The sequence below is a fragment of the Poecilia reticulata genome, chromosome 9, assembly GCF_904066995.2.
Source record: "Poecilia reticulata chromosome 9, P_reticulata-male-v2, whole genome shotgun sequence".
Classification (NCBI taxonomy): Eukaryota; Metazoa; Chordata; class Actinopteri; order Cyprinodontiformes; family Poeciliidae; genus Poecilia; species Poecilia reticulata.
The window spans coordinates 33157360-33172336 of record NC_088838.1 but is presented as its reverse complement, the minus strand read 5'-3'; the positions used below and the strand labels follow the sequence as shown (position 1 = coordinate 33172336).

At 38.0% G+C, this 14977-nt stretch overlaps 1 protein-coding gene across 1 annotated transcript; it reads left to right on the top strand.

Annotated features, from left to right (window-relative positions):
* The first annotated feature begins 3949 nt into the window (after positions 1-3949).
* LOC145552884 (E3 ubiquitin-protein ligase TRIM35-like) lies at positions 3950-8764 on the top strand. Its single transcript, XM_081610958.1, has one exon. The coding sequence runs from the start codon at positions 4285-4287 to the stop codon at positions 5707-5709; it is 1425 nt and encodes a 474-aa protein (XP_081467084.1). The 5' UTR covers positions 3950-4284; the 3' UTR covers positions 5710-8764.
* Positions 8765-14977: the final 6213 nt, after the last annotated feature.

The following is a 14977-nucleotide window of genomic DNA, read 5'->3' as shown; positions in this document are numbered from 1 at the left end:
CAGGGCACTGCGTACCCCAAAAGATTTAGTGGGGTTATGTAATACCTGCAAGAGAGAGGAGCTGCTGACTGCTGTAAAGAATCAATGGGTTCATTGTGCAGCTGTGAGTGATTAGTTTTTCAAGAACACTCTAAAACAAACTTAATCAGTTGATAAATAGATCCTCCCCATTTCATATTGTTTCTGAACTGTTTGATCGCGGAAGGTTTTGAGTTGATCTCGGCATTAGATGATAAACTGAAAGCCGCCAGGACGCTGAGAGCAGCACGTCCTCCTCTGATTGGCTCATCAAAACGTTCATAACTTTATTAAAGAACAACAAAAAGTCAACAAAACGTTTTCAAATTAATGACCCAACAAAAGTAATAATCTCAGTAATTATTGTTTCAACAAGGTGTTGAGCAATTCTGTGCGTTTGGTTCCAATACCAAAATAAAGAGCAGAGCAGGAGTTAAAATGAACTAATCAACCACCGCTGTGTTCATGAGAGGCTTATTAATGATGCAAAATAAATATCAAGCCTGAAAACCTGAAATCTAACGGACTAAATGTTTTAAACATAATCTGTGCTGGGCTCGAGGAGGAGCGGTTGCCACGGCAACTGGTGTGCTTGAACGACAAAGAGAGACGGAGAATAAAAAGGTAGGAGAGGTTTGGAGTTGATCAGCTGTTCAGTTATTTTACCTTTGATGTGGCGCAACACAGTTCAATAAACACAAACTTGGACTAATTATCTCGTTCTCTGTGAGTATTCATAAAACACGGTAAATTGGTTTCATTAAGAATTTAACAAACAAACGGCTTCTACCGCGATAATTATGTTAAATTAAATCGTCTAATTTAAAAATAATAGTTTTTTTGCTCTCTGGCATCTTGCTTGTTCAGAGTCTGAGACATTTTTCCTCTATCAAATTTTTTTGCTTCTTATTTAGTGGAAATATTGATGTTGATGAGACTTTCTCCAAAATAATAACCTTTTTCAACCTTTAGAAGCAGGGGTGAAAGTAGTTTTAAATTCTATATATATATATATATATATATATATATATATATATATATATATACTCACATCTACTGAGAATAAATCTACTGTATTTATTCTCAGTAGATATGATCTCAACAAACCCATGGCACTTCAACAATATTATTTTACCTTCTATCTGGAAATAGTGTCTATTTATTCTCTGTATTAATTATTGATCGAAAGGTCTTGCCATACCAGTTTATTCCTCTGTATTTACTTTAGTTTCTTAGTTTATTCTTGCATTTTGTTCTTCATTCATTTCTGTTTAGTTTCCTTTGATTAGTTTTATCCTCTCTTGGTTTATTGCTTTGTCCACTTTAGTTTCTTTCCTGTTGGTAGATTTATTTGATCATTTATTGATGCTATTCACCACCAGTGATCTTCACTCATCACCTGCTGCTCCGCCTAATCGTCATGTGTTTCACATCATGTGTTGATTTTTCACTGTTCAGCGTCAGATTCTGTTTTTATGCCATAATTCACATCTAGTTCGTTTTATGTCCCGCTTCTCCTGTTTCAGAGTTTTGCGCAATGTGCGTGTCCTTTTTTTTTTAACCCCCTAAGGTGCAGGGCGTTCGAGAAACATATCAATGGGGAAAAGGCAGACTGACATAAACCTTTTAAAACAACGGAAACAATTTCGGTATTCTGATTATTGAAATTTAAAAGTGCTGTGTTGTTCTATCACCCCCGTTTCATACCGGACGACTTACAGCACCGTGTTAACGCTATAAAATGAACGCTCTCTATCGTGGTATCACCCATGGAGGGATTTCTTTATTTAAATGGGTTCATTTTTCAGAGGGATAAAAAGTCAGGGTATTGTGATTTTAGTAATTACATGTTTATAAGAGCGACTTTCTGTTCTCCTTCCATGGAAGCGGGCAGCAACCAGACGGACAATAAAACACTTTTTAATATAAGTTGCTGCTTTGACTTGATCACAGAACTGCCAAAACATATGTACAAAAATCCTCAATAAAACATAAATATTTGAAAATCAGACACCAGACAAAGTGAATCACAGCAACGTCATCAGCCGGTGTAACGCTGAACTGATGCGGTGAAGCTACCAGTAGCAGGAGCAAAGCTGCGCCATGAAGCTACAAACACTGAATAGAAGAAGAGCTGCCATCGATACAGTTGCAGCCAAGCATGATTTAATGTTACACAATACAGTTTTACCAAGTTGCTCAAAGTCTAAACTGGTATTGTTTTGCATTTAAGGTGTAAAGTTTACCTTTGACCAAACGCCCCCCAAAGCCATCCCAGCGCCCCCCTTTTGTAAAAATGTCCGCCAGCGCCCCCTGCCGTCCTCTGAACGCCCCCTGGGGGGCGGTACCGCTAGTCTAATTCATCAGGAACTTACTGTAAAAGTTACATTTTTATTAGAATTAAATTCAATCTTGTGGAAAAGTTTCAACACAATTATATACAAATGCTTCCAGAAAATGTACTGAATATAAACAAAATATTAAAGATCTTTAAAAAGCATGATGGACGACGGAAGATAGGAAAGTTTTACTTATTTTAGATTTGATTTATCATCTGTTACTTTTTCTGACTGCTATAGGGCTGCAACTATATACACTAAATATAAACTTATTAGACCAACAGAGTCAACAGTAAAGTTCTGCTTTATTATGATAAATATCAGATAATTATTTAAATACCAACACCTGGTTCACCATGTCTGTCTTATATTTGTTGACATTATTTCTCACTGCAATATTAAATGTTTTAGAAAGAAAAAACTGAAATGTCATTTTAAAAAACATTTTAATTTTAATGCCAAACAATTTGCTGAGATATAAATAATATTATTTTTTCATTAGCAGGATAGAAAAGTCAACTGGAGTCAATTTCTGTTATGATTCAAAGTAGAAAAACGGCTATGGATTTTATTTGTCTATTTATTATAATTTAAATCCTTTAAAGTTGAAAACTTTAAACATTCAGTTCAGTGTCAGCAGAGGCAGGAAAAATATTTAGATTCTTTCTTCATATGAATGTTTAATATTATTGTAATAAAATCCATTAAGTGTTGTTTTCCTGAAAACAAAGATATTGGAATAATATCAACAATGTCCTCACAGCGCCACCTGCTGGAGACAAATATTCACTGCAGAGATAAATATCATTTTCATCACTTTATTGAATGAACACTTCACTGATACTGCAGAATGAAAAATCCACTGCAAAGAACAAAACTGAAGTCAGTCAGTGAGACGTATTGATGACAATCAGAAAAACTTTGATGGAGTTTTACCAGCAATAATAAAATAATAAGAACTAAAAGGATTAAAGCAGGGTGTCAAACTGCAGTCCTTAAGGTCTGCTGTCCTGCAACTTCTAGACGTTCCTCTGCTGCACCACCTGAATATAATAATTAGGTCATTATCAAGGCTCTGGAGGCCTGATCTACACTAGGAGGAGGTAATGAAGCCGTTTCATTCCAGAGTTTTTGTATCTGTGGCTCATCTAAAACCTGCAGGACAGCAGAGGACTGGAGTTTGACACACCTGGGTTAAAGATTTTCTCTGATTGGCAGAAAGTCCCAAGATAAAATAAACTGAAATATCATGTTTTAAAATTTCACTTAGTTTCTTTACTTTTTTGATAGATATTAAAAGTTAGTGCTCACTATTATTTGTAAATATTAAAAGTAAAAAGCGTGAATGTAACTTTGTTCACATATTTAACTCGACTGACTCAAAGTAGAGGGCAGGAGGCAAGAATCACATTTATTTTAAGTTAATTAGAAAACTTAATGGATTCATCAGACATGAATAAATTCAGCAACAAATGATTTTTAAATTACATAAAGTTTTGTTGAAAATGATGGAGCTCACTTTAATACACTGAAGATAAAAATGTTCAAACATTTTATGGTGAATATTCACTGAATATCAACTCTATGGTTATTGTTTCTAGTGATTCAGCAAATGATTTGTGTTTCTTCTTGAGTTATAAAACAGTTTGATTATTAAAATGTAAGGCAGTTTTTTACCAACTGAACAAGGAAGTTAAACTGCAGTAAAAGAAGCTCAGAGTTCACCAGGAAGAGATACACAACAACCTGTTTGACTGGAAACGTCACTGAGAGGAAAATGAAAGTATTTTAACTGAGCTGAACGGAGCTGAGACGCCATAACAGGGAGGAGATCTGAGCTGAAACACGAATGTTTACTGGAATCTAAAGAAAAATCTACAGAAACTTTGACCTGGTGAGTTCTGGTTCTGGAGGATTTCAGTCCAAAATGGCTGAAAACACAGCTCTGTTTGAAAGTTTCCTGAGCTGCCATGTTTGTTCAGAGACGTTCAGAGATCCTGTGTCTCTGAGCTGCAACCACAGCTTCTGTTCAAGCTGCCTGCAGAAATTCTGGGAACAAACTGGAAACAAGAACTGTCCCATCTGTAAAAGAAGATCTTCTAAGGAGGATCCAGTTGTTAACTTCACTCTGAAGGAACTGGCTGATTCTTTCACTGGAAGACAGAAATCTGGATCATCAGAGACAGAAACAGGAGCAAAGCAGCTGATGGTCTGCAGGAAACACCAAGAAGTTCCTAAACTGTTCTGTGAAGACGAGCAGAGAGCTGTGTGTCCTGTCTGTGAGTTTTCTCTCCACCAGAGTCACAAAGTGGTTCCTGTTGAACAAGCAGTCAGAGATCTGAAGGAGCAGCTGGAATCGGACTTAAAGTCTCTGCAGGACAAGAGGAAGAAACACAAACAAGTGGAGAAAACATACGATGATGTGGTTCAACACTCCAAGGAGCAGCTGCTGTCCACAGAGAGACGGATCAGAGCAGAGTTCAACAAGCTCCACCAGTTCCTGAGAGAGGAAGAGGAGTCCAGACTGGCAGCTCTGAGGGAGGAAGAGGAGCAGAAGAGGAAGACTATCATGGGAGAGATGAAGAGGATTGAGGAGCAGATCTCCTCTCTGTCAGACAGCATCTCTGCTGTGGAAGAAGAGCTGCAGAAAGACAACGTGTCGTTCCTCAGCAGCTATAAAGCCGCTCAGAGCAGAGCCAGAGGTCAGAGGTCACTGCCAGATCCACAGCTGGTCTCAGGAGCTCTGATAGATGTGGCCAAACACCTGGGCAACCTGTCCTTCAGAGTCTGGGAGAAGATGAAGGACCAGGTGAAGTTCAGCCCCGTCATTCTGGACCCAAACACAGCGAGTGGGTGGCTCCACCTGTCTGATGATCTGACCAGAGTGAGATGTGGAGACACGAGGCAGCAACTTCCTGATAATCCAGAGAGAAACACTAAATACCCCACTGTGTTTGGTTCTGAGGGCTTCAGCTCAGGGAAACACAGCTGGGAGGTGGAGGTGGGAGATCATCCTCACTGGGAGATCGGTTTGGTTAAAGAGTCTGTTGACAGGAAGGGAGAGAGATATGCTTCACCAAAATATGGAATCTGGTGTTTATGGCATCGTGATGGAAAATACACTAATGGTGATGGTCAGACTCTGTCAGTGAATCAGAGTCTCCAGAGGATCAGAGTCCAGCTGGACTATGACAGAGGGGAGGTTTCCTTCTACGACTCTGAAGAAAAGAGTCACATCTACACTCACAGAGACACTTTCACTGAGAAACTCTTCCCTTATTTCAGTGTTGGAAAATCTGCTGATGCCAAAACATCTGAGATCAAAATCCTCCAAGCTAATATTTCTGTTTAAAGTTCAAAGTTGTATATTTTAATTCTGTGAATCATTTTTCAGTTTTTAATCAAAGTCTCTCAATTTGAATTCAGACCAACTTTCCTTTTAAATGCTTAATAAATATCCATGATCTTTTGAAAGTTTTCAACTTTTATTTGAAATTAACAGCAGAAATAAATCAATAAAATATCTTGATTTTTAATATTTCTGTTGAATGAAATTTGTATAACATAGTTAATTTGATTAACATTTTGTCTTCAGTTTTTTATTTTCAATTTAATGTGAAAATATAAAAAGATGTTAGATTCATGTTCAGACTAGATCCAATATTTAATCATCTTTATCCAAACACTTCTGACCACATTTCTTCATATTATATTTAATTTTTTTATTTTTAGCTTGTTTTTGTAAAAACTGTTAAGTTCAGAAAAGGAAACAAATATTTTTACAAATTATTAACTGGATTTTCTTGTAATTCTTGTTTTTAATTGTTTAATGATTCATTTTAGCAGAAAAACGTTTATAAATAAACATTCAGATTTACTTTTCTCTGTTTTCTGTTCACTGATATGATTTTTCTGTTCTTCTATCTAAAACTGATTTCTACAAGATTTAAACTGTTGCAGCTGAAAATCGTCTTTGTTAACTTTAAACGTTTATTTATCGCTTTAACATGTTTATTTTTATTTGGCTGTTGAATAAAACTCTGTGGTTCACTGAGTTTTAAATGACATTACAAACACAGGAGGCTGGTATATTAGATGTTTATGGTGATCAAAAGCTTTGAATCTCAAAAGGTTTTATTTCCTGAACATTTAACAGAATCAGTTTATTTCTGATTGCAGATTTTGTATAAAAACAGAACATTTCAGTTCTGTTGTTTCTGAGCCACTAGAAACTTTCTGCTGAGCAGATCCACCATCTAAATGTGTGAAGCTGTTGATAACAATGTTTTTATATCTGCCTGTTTTCATTATATTACAACAGGATTCAGAGAATAACATCAAAAACCTGCTACATCTTTCCTACAGATATAAAAATAATGAGACAAAACCTCAATATGCAGCTTCCTGCTTGTTGTTTCAGTGAGAACATGTCTGATGGTAAAGAGACACTGAACTGAACTGAACTGAACTGAACTGAACTGAACTGAACTGAACTGAACTGTTTCCTGCTGCAGAATGGATAACCTTCAGTCTTCAGGTATTTTCTATGTATAAATTATTTGAACTTGTTATTGACCTGCAGCTTCTGCTAACAAAGTTTTGGAGAAATTATTTTCTTTGAAAGATTTTGTGATGAACAGAGAAGGAAAACGTTAATTTTGATGTCCTCACAGCGCCACCTGCTGGAGACAAATACACACAGCAGAGATGAATCTATTATCACTGATCAGTCAGCAAAACCACAGAATTAGAAATGGATGTTCTGCTAAACTCTGTTACTTCAGGATGAAGACATGGGAAGAAAGAGCTGAGAACAATCAGGGTTTAAACGTTTGAAGGTTAAAGGTCATGTTAGGACACAAAGAAAGACTTCAGAGTCAAGAGAAGAGCAGACAAACCTCCTGATTCTGTTCTCCACATCTGAGTCTCTTCCAGAGTTTCCTGGTTCTGCTGCAGCCCGGATCCTTCAGTTTGGACCTCCAGCCCTGTAGATGGTTCCTGTGAAGGATCACAAAGTAAAGTGACCGACTCGGTCCACTGACTGGATGTTCTGATCTCTGGATCATCAGGTTCCTGCAGGAATTGTTCTGTTCAATAAAGTCCAAAACCAGCTCAGATCCTAAACTGGTTTTTCTCCTGGATCAACAACAAATATGTGACAGGATGGATTTGCAGTTAACTGGACAGTAATTTATTAAAATGTTCTGATTCAGCTCCGCAAATAGTTTATTTAAAGAGCTTTAAATGAAAACATGCAACAAAACAGACATTAAGAATATTTATTTATTTAAAATTATTCAAATACATTTAGTCACGTTTGGTGAAGCAAACTGAATTTTCTCTGGACTTTATTTTAATTTCTGTTTCTCTTTATCATCTCCTTCATGTTTTTAGTAAAATATTCTGTGTTGATAATATTAATCATGATTCTGTTAGGAAATCACAGCTTATTTATAAACTGGAGGAAAAATAAAAGAATGAATAAAATATTTAGTGATTAATCTAAACAACAACTGATGTTTGATATTTCTGATGTTTGGGTTTTGACATTATTGAATAATGAAAACTATATATGTTTTAAATTCATTCTAAATAAAGTTTTTTTTTTATTTCCAGGCAAAAGAAATTTAGTAAAAATCCTGTTTTTCTTATTTATGTATATTTACAAGAAAGTGGATAATGAGAGGAAGACATGCGGTAAAGATCATCAGGCCGGGACTCGAACCTGAAACCGGATTAAGGCTTCATCATGTGGGCTGTGCTCCACCGCTGCACCACCTCTCCACTCCTTACATCTTAATCATTTTCAAGATTTATGGATTTTGATTTGTAATGAACGACCAAAGTTGACTTATCTTGGTCTTAAACTATAAATTTAAGATCAACAGAAACCATTTGAAATGTTATTTTTGTAAATTTTGTATAAAAAATATTATTTTATGAATGTTTTGACTTTGGTGTATTTTCAAATTGTAAGTTGGAAATGTAGAAAACTGTCAGGATCTTCGTTTTTGAAGTGGATCAAATATTTCATCAGTTCTGATCCAATAATTTCTTCCATTTAAACAAGGATGATTATTTTAGTATGTTTCTAACTCTGCCTTATAAAACTGTTAGCAGAAGTTCAGAAAGGACACAAAGAGGTTAGATTACTTATTTCTAGTATCCGTCTTGTTTTTATTTGTGGTAACGATTCGCTGCAGGCAGTTTTATAATTCATGTTGAGCTTCAAATCGCAAAGGTTTAATTTTCTGAAACTTTCATCAGAATTGTTTCTTTTCACCACTGGGTTTCAGATAAAGGCAAAATTTTTCTAATGTCAGTTTTGTTGTTTCTCAAAAACCAGGAAACTTTCTGCTGAAAAGATCCAAAACCTAAATGTGTGAAACAGTAAATAGGGTTTTTTTTATATCTGTCTATTTCACATTATTTAACAACAGACAGGATTCGGTGAATAACATAAAATAATCTGTGGTTCATCTTTCAAACACAAATAAAAATGTAAACACTGTGAGAAAACCCTCAATATGCAGCTTCCTGGGCTCTACCTGTAATCTAGTGAGAAAATGTCTTATCGAATGCTTGACACTCACTGTCAACTTGACAGTGTGATGTCCACAGTGTTCATCCCACTGTGGACATTTTAAGTTTAAGCAATGATCAGGGGTCCAGTCCAGCTGGATGGTGAGAGATAACGGCATGTCTAAAACATATAAAAATGATTCTGCTGCTCCTCTTTTTCTGTGGCATTTTGGGGGATTTTATTAAACATGTTTTCATTATTCAAATAAATTTAAGGGACTTAATTGGTTCTTAAGGTGTTTATAAGCTGTCGATCGTTGGCTAGAGAACAACATATCAGCCGTTAATCCTGAAAAGTGTCTGTGTGACACGTTTTCTGAATTATAGTTGTATACATGTAGCACATGCAGCCATTCTAAACAAACATCGTATTTTCAGAGTTATGCATTTCAGTGTTAAAAAATAATGTGATCCAACTCGAAGTGTGCAAAAACGTTCAGCAGATTCCCGTCTGTCATTATTCCTAAAACAAAGATGAAGCCAAAGTGGAATAGTTTGTTGTAAAATAAGTAAGTACACCCCTCAGCAGTGGTTTCCAGCCCATTTTATCCACCTCATTAGTTTTTGCTGCTTCTCTTTAAATCTTTATATTTTAGGTTTGAAAACCAAGCAGAAATATTTCACCTTTTTATTTCCCCATAATTCTATGTGTGATTTATTTATTATTCAAAATTGTAAAGGTTTTTAATTAACAAATAGATTAACTAAAATCCCCCAAATATTGGTTTTGCCTTTACAGAAATTAAACATTTTTCCTGCAGATGTTCATTAAAACTTAATATTGACTCTTTTATTGCTGAAGGATTTTATTTTCTGGTTTTACTTCTTTACGTAATTTCTCTTTTTGTGGATTTCAAACATCTATAAAAACAAACATATTCAGTTTCAATGTGTGCCTTGTTGCATATTGGTCAGTAATATTTTGCACTGCAGCTCTAAGGAAGCATTTCTGTGGTTTTGGTTTCATCCATTTTGGTCGATTCTGTTGAACTGCAGACACACTACAAACACGACCGGTCCGACTTTCACCTGCTCAGAGACGCTTCCTGAGCCGTCAGCCTGGTTGTTGGTGCTTTCACAGTTAGAGGGGACCAAATAACAGGATGCTGAAATCATCGTCATGAACTTTACATCGTGAAGCTGATCGTGTTTTTGCTTCATTTCTGTGTCAGTTTGTCAGAAAACGTTTCATCTTCTGGTCAGAAATCATGTAAAGTTTGTTTTTTTCTGTTTTTTGTCTGTTATTTTGCAGCTGGATACTTTAACCAATCACTTAAAATGCTGTTTAACTTGATCTGCACACCTTGAAATTAAAGCAACATGGAGATGATAATAATATGTTGGTTTGGTCAAAACAGGGATGATTTCTGTCAATGAACAAATATTAAGCAAATATTTTATACTATATATTTTAATACTTCAGTATTTACAGAAATATTTAACAGAAAATTGTATATGCATCTTTTAATTGGTTAAGAGGAAGTGTTTTTGTTTGTTTTGTGTTTTGTTTTTAATTTTTGTTTTTGCCCCAAATGCAAATTTTGTCCCCGGTGATGAACCAAAGATATTTAAAGCTTACGTGTTGCAGATGACTGTTTATGGTTATTTGATGCTGGAAATCAAAGTTGAACTTGGATCTATTTTTGTTTTAAATTCAAACAAGTCAAAAGAAAAAAGTTATTTTGCATCTTTGGTGTTTTCAGAAAAGATGACATTATTTTGAACCTTGTGCAGCAGAACCTGTTCTGGATGCTGATAAGTTGACATTTTGCATGGCAGCTAAAAGATGCAATAATTTCTGTATGCTTTTCATCTTAAATAATGAATATATATGAATAATGTCATATCCCCTTAAACTGTGGCAGAATGTATTCCGAGTGCCTTTTTTGCAGCAGGAACTTCTTGTTTTCTGCTGTGCTGCTTAGCTGCATCGTTGCTATGGTGATGGGATATATATGATCACTTCCTCTGATTTATCACACTGCACTTCTGATTAATGTTTTGTATCTTTTTATACACTTCAGGTGTTTTATCTGTAATAAAGTGACCTAAAAGATGAAAACTTTCTCCATGACTCCGTGAAACTGAGCAGAAAACTCAATGAAAAACCTTCTTAAAGCACTTTAAACTGTTTTATTTAGGATCAACTCGCACAGAAAACCATTTCTGTATTTTAGATCTGCATGTTGTCAATGTTTTAAAACATTTCAACATCCTTAAAATTGGGCATTTTGATTAAAAAATGTTTCAAAATGTCTGAATCTTTAATCCTCATGCAGGAAACTGTGAAAATCATTTTGATTCTGTCACCCCTGGTGAATACAGTAAATAATTGAGTCTGTTATGCATAATTTTATGTATCTGGATCAGACGTGTGTTGTTGCAGTACTCCTTCTGCCCACTAGATGTCCTCAGTCTCCTGCATTCTCTGAACCTGCTCACCTGTAACCTGTTCCGTCTGCAGCCCTGCAAATATATTCTGAGCTCATTTCATTCCATTATTTTTACCACTTTATTTTTTTAACTGATCCATGTATTAATCTTTTAAGTGCAGCATTATTTGTGCATCAACTCATATATGCAGGGGTGAAAGTAAGGGGGTTACGGCAGGGCACTGCGTACCCCAAAAGATTTAGTGGGGTTATGTAATACCTGCAAGAGAGAGGAGCTGCTGACTGCTGTAAAGAATCAATGGGTTCACTGTGCAGCTGTGAGTTCACCCACTAATCAGCTGTGAGTGATTAGTTTTTCAAGAACAATCTAAAACAAACTTAATCAGTTGATAAATAGATCCTCCCCATTTCATATTGTTTCTGAACTGTTTGATCGCGGAAGGTTTTGAGTTGATCTCGGCATTAGATGATAAACTGAAAGCCGCCAGGACGCTGAGAGCAGCACGTCCTCCTCTGATTGGCTCATCAAAACGTTCATAACTTTATTAAAGAACAACAAAAAAAGTCAACAAACGTTTTCAAATTAATGACCCAACAAAAGTAATAATCTCAGTAATTATTGTTTCAACAAGGTGTTGAGCAATTCTGTGCGTTTGGTCCCAATACCAAAATAAAGAGCAGAGCAGGAGTTAAAATGAACTAATCAACCACCGCTGTGTTCATGAGAGGCTTATTAATGATGCAAAATAAATATCAAGCCTGAAAACCTGAAATCTAACGGACTAAATGTTTTAAACATAATCTGTGCTGGGCTCGAGGAGGAGCGGTTGCCACGGCAACGGGTGTGCTTAAACGACAAAGAGAGACGGAGAATAAAAAGGTAGGAGAGGTTTGGAGTTGATCAGCTGTTCAGTTATTTTACCTTTGTTTACCTTTGCTGTGGCGCAACACACGTTCAATAAACACAAACTTGGACTAATTATCTCGTTCTTTGTGAGAATTCATAAAACACGGTAAATTGGTTTCATTAAGTATTTAACAAACAAACGGCTTCTACCGCGATAATTATGTTAAATTAAATCGTCTAATTTAAAAATAATAGTTTTATTGCTCTCTGGCATCTTGCTTGTTCAGAGTCTGAGAGGCTTTTCCTCTGTCAAAAAATGTTTGTGCTTCTTATTTAGTGGAAATATTGATGTTGATTAGATTTTCTCCAAAATAATAACCTTTTTCAACCTTTAGCAGCAGGGGTGAAACTAGTTTTAAATTCTTGGGGGTATAAAAAAAAATAAAAAATTCCCTTCTCACCCTCCGCGAGTGGTTTCTTACATCCTCTGAGCTCGGGTCCTCTACCAGAGGCCTGGGAGCTTGAGGTTCTCCTCCAGTATCTTGGCTGTGCCTAGAACTGCACATTTCTGGACTGAGATGTCTGATGTTGTTCCTGGGATCTGTTGTAGCCACTGCTCCAGTTTGGGGGTGACTGCCCCGAGGGCCCTGATGACCACAGGCACCACTGTGGTCTTCACCTTCCAGGTCTTTTCCAGTTCCTCCCTGAGGCCCTGGTATTTCTCCAGTTTCTCCTGCTCCTTTTTTCTGATGTTGTAGTCACTTGGTATTGCTACATCCACCACAACGGCTTTCCTCTGTTCTTTATCCACCACCACAATGTCCGGTTGGTTCGCTATTACCATCCTGTCTGTCTGGATCTGGAAGTCCCACAGGATCTTAGCTCGGTCGTTTTCCACCACCTTTGGGGGTGTTCCCCACTTTGATCTCGGGGCTTCCAGTCCATATTCTGCACAGATGTTCCTGTACACTATGCCCACCACTTGGTTATGTCGTTCCATGTATGCTTTCCCTGCCAGCATCTTGCACCCTGCTATTATGTGCTGGACTGTCTCAGGGGCCTCCTTGCACAACCTACACCTTGGGTCTTGTCTGGTGTGGTAGATCTGAGCCTCTATTGCTCTGGTGTTTAGGGCCTGTTCCTGTGCAGCCAGGATGAGAGCCTCTGTGTTGTCCTTGAGTCCAGCTTTGTCCAGCCATTGGTAGGTTTTCCTGATATCAGCCACTTCAGTTATTTGTCGGTGGTACATCCCATGTAGGGGCTTGTCCTCCCATGACGGTAACTCCAGCACCACGTCCTCTGTTCCCCATTGCCTGAGACATTCGCTGAGCACATCATCCTTTGAGGCTTTGTCCTTGATGTATTTATGTATCTTGGATGTTTCATCCTGGACAGTGGCTCTCACACTCACTAGTCCTCTGCCTCCTTCCTTACGGCTTGTATACAGTCTCAGGGTGCTGGATTTGGGATGGAACCCTCCATGCATGGTTAGTAGCTTTCGAGTCTTAACATCCATGGCCTTTACCTCTTCCATTGGCCAGCTAATTATTCCGGCAGGGTATCTGATTACTAGTAAGGCATAGTTGTTTATTGCACGGATCTTGTTCTTGCCATTGAGCTGGCTTCTCAGGACTTGCCTTATTCGTTGGAGGTATTTGGCTGTGGCTCCTTTCCTTGTGACCTCATCGAGGTTGCCATTTGCTTGTGGTATTCCCAGGTACTTGTAACTGTCCTCAATGTCTGCTATTGTTCCTCCTGGGACTGAGACCCCTTCTGTGTGGACGACCTTCCCTCTCTTTGTGACCATCCGACCACACTTGTCTAGTCCGAATGACATCCCAATGTCAGTGCTGTAGATCCTGGTGGTGTGGATCAGTGAGTCGATGTCTCGTTCGCTCTTAGCGTACAGCTTGATGTCATCCATGTAGAGGAGGTGACTGATTGTGGCCCCATTCTTTAGTCGGTATCCATAGCCAGTCTTGTTGATGATTTGGCTGAGGGGGTTCAGGCCTATGCAGAGCAGCGGTGGGGACAGAGCATCTCCTTGGTATATGCCACATTTGGTGGACACTTGTGCAAGTGGTTTGCAGTTGGCTTCAAGGGTGGTTTTCCACAGCCCCATCAAGTTGCAATGAAGGTTCTTAAGAGTCCTATTGATGTTGTACATCTCTAAGCATTCAATGATCCATGTGTGTGGCATTGAGTCATAGGCTTTCTTGTAATCAATCCAAGCGGTGCACAGGTTGGTGTGTCGGGTTTTGCAGTCTCGGGCGACTGTGTGGTCTACAAGGAGTTGGTGTTTGGCTCCTCTGCTATTTATGCCGATTCCCTTCTGTGCCGTGCTCTTGTATTTATCTATGTGCCCGCTTATCTTAGCCGCTATGATGCCTGACATGAGCTTCCATGTTGTAGAGAGACAGGTTATTGGCCGATAGTTGGATGGGACTGAACCCTTTGAGGGATCCTTCTGTATCAGGATTGTGCGCCCTTCAGATAACCATTCAGGGTGAGTCCCATTTTGTAGCAGTTGGTTCATTTGAGCTGCCAGTCGTTCATGGAGGGCGGTGAGTTTCTTTAGCCAGTAGGCATGGATCATGTCAGGTACTGGTGCTGTCCAGTTTTTCATACCCGAGACTCTTTCTTGGACATCTGCCACAGTGATGGTTACCGGGGCTTGTTCAGGGAGGTTGCTGTGGTCCTCTCGTAGAGAGGTTAGCCACTGTGCATTGCCGTTGTGGGACGCCTCCTTTTCCCATCTGCCTTTCCAGTTTTGTTCAGTCTCCAGCCTTGGTGGGTCT